This window comes from Polyodon spathula, chromosome 3, assembly GCF_017654505.1.
Source record: "Polyodon spathula isolate WHYD16114869_AA chromosome 3, ASM1765450v1, whole genome shotgun sequence".
NCBI classification, from domain to species: Eukaryota; Metazoa; Chordata; class Actinopteri; order Acipenseriformes; family Polyodontidae; genus Polyodon; species Polyodon spathula.
Window position 1 is genome coordinate 3,595,193 of NC_054536.1, and position 14,289 is coordinate 3,609,481.

Consider the following 14,289-nt stretch of genomic DNA (forward strand, 5'->3'; position numbering starts at 1 on the left):
AGTTCAAGTTTTAGACCAGGCTTTCTATACAAGCGTAATAAAAACCCACGTAGATTGTAGGCAGTAGGACAGCTATTTTTTTTATTTCAATGTTGAATGTTGCTATTCTGATGACCCTGAAGCATCTGTGTAATGCGTCAACGTTAATCTATAGATATGTCATATCTATATATATAGATATATATATATATATATATATATATATATATATATATATATATATATATATATAATATATAGATAGATAGATAGATAGATAGATAGATAGATAGATAGATAGATAGATAGATAGATACACTAATAAATGCAATTTAAAACCATATAATTGTTTGACTGTATGGTAAAAAAGCAGAGAGAGAAGCACAGCTCCTACGTATAATCTTCCTTATGATTCTTCGCACTTCATACGTAGCCTTCAAATGCCTTGCACTTATTTTTATCATACTTTATTTTTTCAATACAATTACCCTAATTGTTGTGGCATACTTAACAGATCCTACGGAAGGCTTTTGCAAATAGCCCTTAACTAATAGAGTACACACTATATACCAGGAATCTGAACAGCAGTGTGCAAACCAGAAAACAAACCGACAGTGGGCACATCGTGCAACAAAATAATTAAAAATGATCATTACTATTTTAATGAAAATGATTTTAAATATTGGATTAGAAGGTTTGACAGATCATCCTGTGTTACTATGTCTTTGTATCTTCTGTCTGGCAATAGACTGATGGCATCTGACAGGAATGGATATTTCCTCTTGTGAACAAAGCCATCGACACATAGCTCAGGCAATCATAAAAAAAAAAAAAAAGAAAAAGCTTGTCGAACTGGATCACGAATGATGTGCTTTCTTCTTCTTTATACAAGCGTCAAGCAGAAATGTGCTAAAAGGCATACATGTTTCAGCTCCAATCCTCAAAATAATCTGACAATGTTGCAATTCAGCATGGCACACCCTTTTAGATAAAGATACAAATGTATTCAGTATATTTCTTGATTTAGAGAGAAAGAGAGAGAGAGAGAGAGAGAGAGAGAGAGAGAGAGAGAGAGAGAGAGAGAGAGAGAGAGAGAGAGAGAGAGAGAGAGAGAGAGAGAGAGAGAGAGAGATTTTAAGGCTGTCACATTCACTTTTCCAGAGCAATTGACTATGTGTTGGAATCTACAGAAACAAAAATGCCTTCACTACTGAGATGCCCAAATCAGAGGCTGAGAATGGTGTTATGGGATGGGTTTTCTATCAGCAATGGTGGCTTCTACCCTCTAGTGTTCTGCAAGGCTAGACTGCTGGAGGAGCAATCAGCCTGAGCCGGACATGCATCTTGATAAGGGGATCATGGACTTGCAGAATGAAAGCACTGCATTGAGGGAAGGGGGACGGGACCAGGGGACGACATCAACAAAACTGAAAATGAAACAAAATCACCAGCATGCGTTTTATTAGTTCTCAGTCCGACATCAATAAATATAAATCCTAAACATGATTTATATACAGTAGCATGTGAATTTATTAGAATGCCTGAAGATTTGCCATTCATATCCTTTATATACATACTTGCATGAAAACTGAGAATTTCAATTTTCTGTCAGTAACCATCGATATAGAAACAATAGGCACTCGTGTAAAAATGTTAGACCACTTTGTGCTTTCATTAAGCCTTTTAAACAACTTCTAAAAAGTATCATGTATTTTACCATGTGTGGCCAAGTGTTCCCTCTTACTATTTAAAATTAATTAAAGTCATCAATTAAATTAGACAATCACTAATTTTACTATTTCCCAGGATTTTCAGTTCCAGCGGTTTGAGTTCATATGCATAACAAATCAAAACAACAGAAGCAATGGTGTGTAATAATAATAATAATAATAATAATAATAATAATAATAATAATAATAATAATAATACAAAGCTGTACTGTATTTTTCTTACCTGCCAGAAATCTGCAACAGTAGAAGGCAGTGGGCCTTGAGTAGCAATATATGCAGGGCTCTTGGGATCATGGTCCATCTGGACAGAGAAACATGAAGAAAGATGTGTGAGCTGATCTGTATCCCCATGATTGATTATCCAAGGCCTGAATGAACAGTTGGGAAAGCTGTTTACAGCACTTTAAAACAAGTCTGATAAACAAGACCTTTCCACAGATGCAGTCATACTGGGTCTTAGCCTTGGAGTGGGGCTGCAAGGTTAACAGTTGTACCAGCCTTTCTAAATGTCTAAATGACTTTCACTTCAGTGCAGGGATAGGTTAGCATGTAAACTGCATGGTTATGTACGGACACTGTAGCAAAAACATTTAGAGGTCCATACATGTGCACAACAAGCATTCTGAAGTACCAGCATTGCTTGTATTTTCAAACGATTGAAACATTACACAAAATATAGGTTTCGTGCAGTTCTGGTGGTCCAATAGCAACATCCATCTCGATTAGAACTCAGAACTCTTAGCAAGGAAGAATTCATAGTTTGTATTTTTGTAAGAATATGTTTACTTGGTCATTTTTTAGTTTGTACCGTACAGAGAACTTCTAAAATGCAATTCATTTTTTAGGAGGAGGCTGTGTGGTCCAGTGGTTAAAGAAACAGCCTTATAACCAGGAAGTCCCCAGTTCAAATCTCAGTTGAGCTACTGACTAACTGTGTGACCATGAGCAAATCACTTAACCTCCTTGTGCTCGGTCTTTCAGATGTAACATTGTTACAAGTGATTCTGCAGCTGATGCATAGTTTGGTCTTTCAGATGAGACATTGTTACAAGTGACTCTGCAGCTGATGCATAGTTCACACACCCAAGTCTCATATCTTGTAAAGCACTTTGTGATGGTGGTCCACTATAAAAGGCACTATATAAAATGTATTATTAAATCAAAACAGCACCAACTGTTAAGAAACCTATTTTATCCTCTCTTAAACTAAACAAACCCTGTAAAATATATATTCAGTTTCACTTCTGAATGCCCTTTACCACAGATGTATTCAAATATACCGTATATTTATAATCAAGTCAATTATTTTCATTTTTTAAGTTTAATGCCATTAAGAGTACTTTGCCACTAGAAAAATCTGAATTCACCCCCAGATCCTTCCATATCCTCACTGAAATGATTTGATAAATGGACTAAAGCAACACTGCAATAATCAGATCATGTTTTCATGTCCCTCCAGATATAATGAGCAGCATCATTAAACCAGTTATTTAGCATTGCTTTTGAACCTTTATTTATCAGTGACTGAATGGAATGTACTCCCCAGTAATGTTGTTGAAGCTGACACCCAGGGATCCTTCAAGAAGCTGCTTGATGAGATTTTGGGATCAATAAGCTACTAACAACCAAACGAGCAAGATGGGCCGAATGGCCTCCTCTCGTTTGTAAACTTTGTTGAAAATGTTCTTATGTTCTTACTCAATCAGCCAATAATCAGTCTTACATTTCTGAGCTACCTTGGTTGTCAAGTGAACAGAACGTACTGAGCAATTTGTTTAAAAAAAAAAAAGTGAGTCATCAATGATTTATATGAATGCTAATTATATTTGTAGAAAAACTAATTAAAAACCAAAATGTATTGGCGATAGTTCCCCTGTACCATGAAGAGCCGGCTTTAGCCAATAAGCAAGCCACTGCCTGCTGTCAGTTATAATGTGCCTCTGTGGAAAACAAGAAAGAGTGCCATGAACCTGTCATGGCTGTATAAAAACAGAACGGCATCCATCCATACTGCTGCATTCTAAACGGACGCTATTGCACATTAAACATCATTAAACACTGGCTAGACCAGTTGAGCTCTGAGCAATTATAGGAAAGATGAGATAAATCCAAATCTCACACACATGAAATTGTCTTCAACACTTTTCTTTTACAATACAGCTTGAAATAATAATAATGTTTAAATTAGCTTTGGCTTACATACTGCAGAAGATTAGGCTTTGAATTACAATTGAATTACTTAAAGCAAAAATGTGGAGCAGCAAGTGCTAAAATGTCAATTAAATGATATGCGGGTATCTGCAGGTAAAATGTGAGACATTATTGAATGAGTTGTACTTTAAATCTATCCCTTATGTAACAAATCTTGATACAGGGAGGTAGGTTTCCTCTTGTGCCCTTGATTAGGTCTAAATTATACCCAGGTACATGGAGCGGTCTGTCTACTCAATACGTTACCTGCAATATAAAACAATGAGAAAACTTTTGCATCAAATGTAATTTAATGCGTGTGAGATTTGGATTTATCTGGCCTTTCCTATAATTGCTTAGAGCTATATTGCTCTAGCCAATAATTCTGTGCAATAGCATCCATTTAGAATGCAGAAGTCTGGCTGTTGTACAGTTTCAAAGCAATCCGTGACACGTTTGTGCCCTCAGTACTCATTATTATGTTTACCACATTCGCAAGCTGCAGCTTTGCTGAAAACGTGCAAAGACTTACTTATTGGCTGAAATCTGTTGTCCACAGTACATGTGAACTACTCCCTATACATTTTCCAAAATAAAAAGCCATTTGGAAACGAGGCAAGGTGTTAACCCAGTGCTGCATGTCAGACATTCATGTGCTGCATTACTTTATTTTCTGATAGCGGCTGCAGATTACTTGCGACTGCTGAAATGCAACAGTCCTTCTTTGTGGATGTGTTACTCGTCATACAGAGTTTCATGAGTCCTCATTCTCTACAGACTATTATGTTTTTGGTTGAAGATTTTTTTTGGAATACAATTTGAACATATAATAGATATTGTAGTTAATAATATATGAAAGAGGCTTTCAACGTATGAGGTCGACCAATGCAGATCTACTTACAGTCTATTTCAGTAGACATTAGTTATACATACATTAATGTCCTAAACACCTTTCTCTAGAAAGTGGTCAGCAGGTAGCCCATTGCACCTTCCTTTTTCTGTATTGAGTGTATCCCTGTGTATTCACAGGTCTGGATGGACCGTTCTGCATGGATAAGGGGTGGCCCATTCATCAGCCCTGCTCTGCCCTTCCCTGCTATTCCACTCATTCAATTCTCAGCTCCTAACTTTGGACAGTGACTAAATCCGTTTTAACACATCTGCGTCTGATGTCTTTAAGCGAACGGTTATGTTAATGGAATTCCTCAATCTGTACACTCAATAATCTGCAAGCTGAGATATTAATGCAGTTGATGGGTTTTTCTGACTCCCTGCGAGGGGGAAAACAGAATCCCCATTTACTACCACAACCCCTAATTCCAAAGAAAAGATGACATATTATTTACTTGTGGATGATTTCCCTGGAATTTAACGAGGACTAAGTACAAACGTGACAGATGTAATTATCCCAATTCTGTTCCGCACAGCCAGGGTCTCCTTGTGCTGTAATTACCAGCCTTTCACCCAGCTGCTGCTAGCACAGTTATTATCACATTGTTTCCTTGCGCTTTTACTTTGGAAAGAAGACGTTGACTTTACTGTTCCTTCTGTTGGTTACAATTATAACCTAGTTTTTATCTAACATTCTAATCGTAGTTTTGGAGTTTTTGTAACTCTCAAAACCCACATACTCTGTGTTAGATGTTGAGAATTGTGCTTTGGAGGTAATTGAAATGTTTTTAGGTACCTGTCATTTTGACTTTTACAAATGTGCATTTCAGAGCAAGATAATATTTTCATTCTTTACGTTCTCTGGTTAATTATTGGAACCAAAAAATAACATTGAATGGTAATAAAATACCAGAAACCCCTTGCTGAAACATGTGTATGCCATTTAAATCAATTAAACATTGGTCATTATGTATTAAATTTTATTTTAAATTGGAGTATTGGATTTTATATAAATCTACAATGTAACCCTATAGGGGAATAAACTATACAGAACCTTTCCTTTTTTTTTTGTTAAAGGTCTACAGCAGACAGGCATGGTGGACAGGAGCACATCATTAAGGTTACCAGACATCTCAGGAAAACTTGTATTGTTCCAGTTTTCAGTCTTAATTTCTTGTCCCAGTCAGAAATAGTGAAATTGTTAAATCGTGCCGGTTTTGCACATTTTTCCTTATAGATGCACGCAGTTAAGAACAATATGCCGTGACCACAACATTCCTTATGAGAGAGATGAATTTCCATACCCATGCAATATTTAATTATTGGTTGGCTGTGATACACACGATATGTTGTATATTTCTAAAATAAAAATCAGGCTTGAAATATCACTGTAATACAAGAAAAAGAAAACTGACAAATAACAAGGTATACTCAAGATCAGACATAACTATATTCTTAACAAAAGTCTGCCTTCATGATATTTCAAAATACTGTAGGTACTGCAATAGACACAATGGACAGAAACTAAATATGATATAATAACCACAGCATGGAGGACAACATGTTTAGTACAGTCTTACCTTGGTAGAGGCAAACACAAGTTTAAAAAGATCACATACAGACACTTTACTGTGCCTGTCCTATTGCTAGCGTATAATTCTGTTGACTCAATCTCCTTTGAAGACAATGTAATGTTAGAAATACAAACCATGGAGATTCAGTACGCAGACAGACAGATACTCACAATTGGACTTGCATTGATGTAATCTGAATTTCCACGGTTATTTTCAACCTTCAAGGTTATTCTGGAGTGATCATCTGTAAGATAAATGCATAATTTACCACCTCATCTTTCTTAAATATTATTTTTTATCTCTTTCTCCTTTTCTTATGTAAGACCTTCGAAGAGGGTGAAGACAGAAAGAGGGGTAGAGTTCCCAGTCAGGCTATATATATATATATATATATATATTATATATATATTATATATATTATATATATATATATATCTATATATATAGATATAAGATATATATAAATATATTGCAAATCTAAAATATATTATTTAACATTTTTAACATTTTAACCCTTCCACTAAACTGCATTTACACCTTGCTGATTGCAAAAGCTTGACTTTCTGTCATAAACAATAATGGTAATCTGAGTGTTCAAATTCAGATTTGCCTCCAAACTTATGATAGCTGGTAACAGCTAACTCTAATACTGTGATAGTTAATTATGCAAAGTTATGCACTGCAACATGAATTGATGTTCATCATTTTTAAAAAAAATTTTGTAATAGAAAAACAAGGGTTTGTAATTAATTCCATTCACCGCACTGGCATCAGTGGTAAAGTGTAGCCATAGCAGGGATGAGAGGCTTCAGTCAGCTTTGCATTATGAGCTGTTTGAAGTAGTGAACTGCCGTGAACTTACAGACAGGCACTTTGTCAGTGCGGTTCTTCTTAGCATTCTCGGCCCTTTGTGCGACTGTGGCGACGTTCGGCTCTGCTTGATAAGCACACAGCGCCTCCCACTCCTTCTCCAGGCGATTCTTGTTCTTCAAGTGGTCCTCCATGTAAGACTGAGAAAAAGTAGAAATTCAGATGTAAATTCCATTCAAGTAACTAGAGGTGTTTATAATTACAATAAAATAAACATCAATGGAACAAACTCACAAAATGGAGCCATGAGCAACCACTGAGCATCCCATTCATACAACCAACATAATTAATTGAACAGAAAGTATGAGGTTAGCTGGCCAATCCCTGTTTGTTTCTTTTCAATGGATGAAAGGCATTCATGGACTCGGACTGTGACCTTAATTCAAGCAAACCTCACCAGGAACACCAAAGAATACCAGGAAGTACTTAAAAGGAATGGGAATAGGGATTTACAGGCACAGCTAATTCCGGGGGGATTCTGATATGTAACTATTACATTGTTATACTGGAACAACTCAAAACCACTGGAAATTATTCTAAACATTGTAAAAAGGTCATAGAAAAGTTACAAAAAGACATTTAGTAGATGTTTCCAACCACCCAGCTTTTCCTTCTAGTATTTTATTTTTAAATATTTGTGAAGATCTTAAAAAAAAACATGACCATAGCAACTCCCTTTTAACTGCAAGGCTCAATAAACTATTTCACCGAGATTAGGTCCCTTGACCGTAGTGACATTATATCGAGATTACAATGTCACTATTCTATTTCTCTTTTTACAATCTTTTTGAGAAATGGCTGGATTTGGCTGGTGTAATAATTATGCCCACATCTCCAAAGATTACTTCAGCTCCTTGAAAGGCAGGGTCTGCTGCTACATGCTTTTCTTTAAGCCCCACTTTGATTGGAACAGATAAGCAGCACTTCATAATCACACTGTAATACCACAACAACATGGACTCGATGTGACAACCTTTAATCCTTAAGGGTGCGTGATCTACAATGGCATGTATTAAATTATGAACTAGCTATGAATGATTATGAAATTAGCATGGTATTTTGGAAGTCGCTCTCTGTGGACCCCATCATGCAATGCAACATCTATCTAATGCTGGCTTTGTATTGGCCTGCCACTGCCCCCTTCTTTGTTAATACAAAAGTAATGGAGATTTGCAGTGTGTAAAAGGATTATTTCAATCCAATCAAGAGGTGCTGCGATCAGTGAGTGTCAGGCAAACAGTCACTAATCCCCTTTCGAACAGTTTACAGCTGCCAAAGGTGCTCATAAAATCAAAATGGAATACAGCTCTGCAAGATGAAATGAAGTCAAAATAACTGGCTGCTGTAATATTGTACAGCGGTGGAGGAAAGGACACCCGTGTGTGCTTTTTTTTTTATTGCTGTTTCAAATTTATTTAAAACATTACTGGCTGTACAAAGTGGGAGAAAGAAGCACACAAGAGGCAATGAGAGAACAACTAAATAAAGGGACAAGTTTTTCTGCAATGTTAAGTGGAATAAAACAATTAAATAAAGCTGTACATGAAAAAACTATATATATATATATATATATATATATATATATATATATATATATATATATATATATATATATATATATTCGTAGTAATTTTATATTCGGTATCGCCCCCTCCGTGGGGAGCAGTGATAACTCGTATATATGTCGGCCCCCTCGTCACTATTGAGCACATGTGCAGTACGTACATGTAACTATATGTGGAGTTGCACAAAGCATGCATATTTGTTCTATCAAGACTTACTTTGTAATGAGAAGCTTTTGTTTTTGCTCAGTGCTGTTAAAGAGTTTCATTGTGTTTGTATCTGATAGCAGCACATGCTTTCGTAACAATCACAGTTGCCACAGGCAGTACTATCCATGCCAGCACATATTCTTCACCTCTTTATGAGAGTTTCACAGCAGCTTTCCTGGTGACTTCGATTTTTTAATAGACAATCATTTTCCTTTTTTTTTTATTTCTAATTAAACAGCAATTTCAGGAAGTATTTTTGTCAAACTGCCTAATTAACAAAAGGCAAAATAATGTAGCTAACACAAATTCTATAACTAGTGTTCAGGTTAAGTTGAGTTTGCAAGTATATTATGGATATAATTGTGAATGAACAGAGATTAGTTCTGATAAACAAATAAATAATATGATGTGTGCAGCTCTGAGTTTTACCCCAGCCAGATAACTAGATATACTTGGCTTACTTGAGGGAATAATGGCATGCTGTCTTGATCTTTGAGTGAAATCCACCCCCGTTCTATTCACATAGCAACATAGAGATCAATGCAATCAAGCTGAAATAAAAGTGGGCTTACTTCACAGCAGAGGATGATGCTCTGCTGTGGAGCAGGTTTACAACTTCAGTTTCATTCAATCGAACGCTAAAGGTCATGCAGGTTTATAACTTCAGCTTCATTGAACAGAACTCTGAAGGTCACTGCTGTCTTTGCTGTCCATAAGCATTTCTAAAGCATCTACCTCAAATATGCATTAGTATTTATAACAAATATTACATTCAGCACTCCCTCTCTCTGTGCAAAGACATAGATCTAACGATTAAACATCTATTAAAGCCGAAAAAAATTGTCACATTCAAATTTGATTATTTTCTCTTTACAACAAATGCTCCTAAATATTCAAGTGCTTAGCTGATAAACAGTAAATGCTAAATTGTAGAATATTTCATTTGTTATGTCCACCTTTTAAAGACATTGTATTTTCGCAATCAGTGAAATATCAAACAAAATAAAAACATAAATAAATATAAAAACAGACATGCGAAATGTCCCCTAAGCCAAAGGGACACTAGTCTACATGCTGCTAGAAAATGTGGAATGAAAGCTGTTGTGTTTACATACCCAAGTCATGACAGCTTTCCTCACAACGTGTTCGCAGTATTTTTCAGGAAATGCGTTGCTATGCAGTTCTGATTTAGGAAAAAAAAATCGCCCGTACCAATGCAGATTACTCAATGCATAGTCACTTAGGGGAGGGGGTATTGAAATAAACGTGTCTGCTTACTAAGTAGGAAAAGAACGACTCTGAATATCGTGAGGACAGCTTCATGCGTTACCATGACGATAAAAACATTTAACAAGAGAAATTAATCCAAGTGTTGTCGCGCACATTTGAATTACGCCGCGCATTAGCTACTTGTTTGTCTGGTTACCTTTCCAACACACACACTTATATAAAATACAATCTCTACTAAGAACGAGTTTTACTACTTATAATTTATATTTGTGTGTGTGTGTGTGTGTGTGTGTGTGTGTGTGTAACATTTAAAAGTTCAATTTCCTTAACACTAGAACCGCCTTTTACAATACATGTTTTTATTTATATTTAATATAATCTACAATATTCTGTTTTTTTTTTTTTGTTTTTTTTATACAAGCCTCTTGTTATCTCTACTGGACCTGGCAGCCATCAATTCCATCATTTTGTACTAGGAATGCACCTGGTAAAATATCAGTAGGAGAGACTTTACCTTGAAGCTAGCCACAGCACTTCAGCAGAAACATTTTGATCAGAAAACTGTAAAACTGCAGGCTGCAGCAGCTCAACCTGGATTCTGTGCTGCGAGTGACACATACACGCAAGAGAAATCATAAGTTACTTTCGTTTTAGATTTAAAACTATTTTTGTTTTTACAGTTTTGCATGTACATAAACCTGCTTACACCTGTTTACACAATAGTTTCTTTTGAAATGTTTATTTTATTATAGTTTTTCATTTTTTGAAGTAGTGCTTTATATGTGGTAAGTTAAAAATAAAAAATGTTTAATTGTTCATTTAAATACAGCGTTTCAGCTGTGCAGATGTTTGATATGATGTGCTTGAATAAAACTTTTGAGTTGTATCTGACAGTTTGTCTTTCATTTTAATATTGATGATGTTTAAAATGTACCGTGATAATGACTGCCCTCTGCGGTTGTAGGTATGACTATAACCACGGCAGTTATAGTGTTAAAATAGTCCATGAATGTACATTTTGTGTGTGTGTATTTTGTACGGCCATTCTGCTGGAGATTACGTGAGAATCTCGTGAGCCACAAGCTCAATTCCTGTTGTCAAAAGGACGTCCTTTTGCTCTTTCACAATGTATTCACGTGACAGCGTCACACAGTCATGACTGTAGAGTCGCCTTTCACATGCACGTAAACCAAGCCATTGTTGGGTCAGATTTCAGTGACACTATTCTACAGCATGTTGAAATTGTACATAGAATGTTGATGGACAACAACAAACAGATTATATTTCTTATCAAAGTTTTTTTTAGGGTCCACATAATTTTCACCAACATTTTTTTTATTAAATAAACTATTCTTAAATATGTGTTTACGATTGTATTAGTAATATTTGCCATTACCCTCATCGTTTTTTTTTAATTTGTTATTTTTGTTTTGCATTTGTTATTGTTGGCTTGAATGTTTTTCTGTTTTATTTGTGTAAATAAACATGAAGGTAAAACTAATTATAAATAGAGAAAAGTTGAAATGTGATTATTGTTATAGTTTTTTATATTATATCATTTTGAACAGAAATATAAATTATGCAAGGTGAGGATTTTTTTTTTCTACAAACAGATATAGGTATCTGTGTAACAATATTTGCAAGCTGTGTCTGCTGAACTGCAATGTTCAAACAAAAAGTAGGACTCGCTCTATCCATTACTATTAAGTTGTATTAAATGAAAGCCTTTATCTGAGACAAAATGACCACACACTATCAACACACCGTTAACATAGCTGCAGTTTAACATGAACACTAATGCTTCAGAATCAGCACCAAACCGGCTTTTTAATTGTAATTTCTAATATTAGACTATAATGTCAACACAATATTATATTTAAAACGGTTCATAATAGTAAATCGTTTTTTTTCAAGGAATATAGTTTTAATAATTTTGTCGACTTCATGCTGCTCCACTACATCCTGTGGCATTACTGACAAACTGGTCATTAATTACCAGGAATGGAACAATGAACACTTATTTACTTGCCTGTACCACCTATAAAAAAAAAAAAAAAAAAAAAAAAAAGAAAATGAAAAAATCACATTCATTTTCTCTGCCATTTTTCTAAGGTTTTTTTTCAGTCCTTTGGTACAGTTGTTTGCAACAAAGTTGCCTGAAACTTGTAGCTTGAAAGTCACTTTCTACAAAAAAAGTATCCCTTTCTACAATTTCTTCCTCAGTAATTTTTCCAATTTTTGATGCCACCAGTGTCTTTTTCGTGTCTAGTTACTTACTGGAAGCAAAGTAAGCTGGCTGCCTGGGTCCTTAATAAGATGCAGTGCAGCAGGTAAGTGCGCCCATAAGGCAAATATTTGATGAATTTATGTTTAAGTGATAAAAAAAAAGTATATTTGCACTATTCTTTTAGAAATGGGAATTTTTATGAGGAATTACATATTTCATGGCAATGGATATATTTGAAGGAAATCGTAAAATCTGTGATAACCCTGAAGAAAATGCAGCCTTATTTACGATTAGTTTGGTACGCACTGTTTCAATAATGAAGGACCAGTGTCTAAATTCTTCCTAACAACCTAATGTTTAAACATAAAGAAGTACATAGGAGGCAAAGATGCGATACAATAGATAAGGACCACACCTGCTGGGTTTACATTAGGCATGCACTCTTCTACAGTTTATTTATTTATTTCTGGAAGAAACAATTGAAGCCAACAGTGCAAATACTGGGCAGGTCCCTCTTTTATAAAACTGATAAAAACATGTTTTGTGATGGTCTGTGATTGTAATAGGAGCTACCAAGCCCTTTCTTGGTCAAGGTAATGTAGACACTGCTTGGAGGGGGTGGAACATTTGTCACATAAAACTTCAGTAGGATGCCTCCTGCTTGCATAGATATACTGGCCCATGCGCTTTCACTGATGCGTTTGATTGAGATCTAACAGGTGCAACGATCTGCTCACATCAGGATTCAGTATCACCTGGAGAAGGGACCCAGAAGTGTAGTTTGTGTTTCCGGAAATTGTTGTGAGCTTTCTCTGTCAACTGCTCATACACACATCATACAATTACAGCGTGCGACAAACTCCCATTCAAACACAGAAAAATCAAGATTGTACTTCTCCTGTGAGCAGACTGCAATAATCAATAGCAGCAAACCTGCAGGACGTCGTGGGTATGCATGTTGGAATAGCTGAACAAGCTCTGCTCTAGAGGAACTGTCTATTACAACGGACATCAAAACAAAACAATGGCCATGCACCACAATGATTTCCAAGGGAATGCTACTGGGAGTCCCTTCACTGGAATTCATAAGGCTTTGCCGTCACATGGGAGAGAGAAGGGGTGTTTACCAGAACCATGTGCCCAGTAGAGATATTCATGTTGGACTGTACCGGCTCCTCAGACCAGGAGGAGGTGCTGCTGCGTGCCGTGGGACTCGGTATCGGCCCATCACTGAACTGGGACGAGGCACTGTTGATGCGGGAGGTGTGGTGGGGCTCCGGACGATCTGCCGTCTTCACTGCCATACGCTGCCTGCACAGCTCCTGAAACAAGACAGGAGGGGGAGGAGAGCGTGGCAATGGGTAAGAATAGCTTTGAATTCATTACACTTCACAGGGAATAACACAGGGCAGTTATTTCTAAATAGTGAGGCTGAGATGCTTTGCATTGACAAGCACGCACACTATATACTGATCTTGCACATGAAAAGCAGTGCATCAACTGTATTTATTATATGCATCAATGTACTTAATGATTTGTCAGCAGGTAGTTGTTTCCGAGAGCATTCTATATATTTACAGGTGGCCTATATATTGATAAACAGCTTGCTATTTTTAGAATTGGCAACAACGTTTCACATTTTTTAAGATAGCTTCATAACCAATCTCTTTCCATTGCTGCTGTTCTGCATTTTCACAGAATGCCTCTTTACAAAACCTATTAATGGCCTTCAGCAAACTATCCAACTAACTTTAACATGAACCTGCATGACCTGTAGTAAAACTGTATTAACAGTCACCTGAACTAAGCAGCCAGCTGTTTATCCC

General features: G+C 36.1%; 1 protein-coding gene across 1 annotated transcript in view; it reads right to left on the bottom strand.

The window, feature by feature from the left end:
• The window catches only part of LOC121310439 (receptor-type tyrosine-protein phosphatase N2-like), a 243,618-nt gene that overhangs the window by 17,124 nt on the left and 212,205 nt on the right, over nt 1–14,289 (bottom strand). The window contains exons 14-17 of the mRNA XM_041243621.1: nt 13,591–13,785; nt 7,227–7,374; nt 6,535–6,608; nt 1,933–2,010 (exon numbers count right to left, since the gene is read on the bottom strand). Coding sequence (XP_041099555.1) covers nt 1,933–2,010; nt 6,535–6,608; nt 7,227–7,374; nt 13,591–13,785 — 495 coding nt within the window. The remainder of the gene's footprint in view (nt 1–1,932; nt 2,011–6,534; nt 6,609–7,226; nt 7,375–13,590; nt 13,786–14,289) is intronic.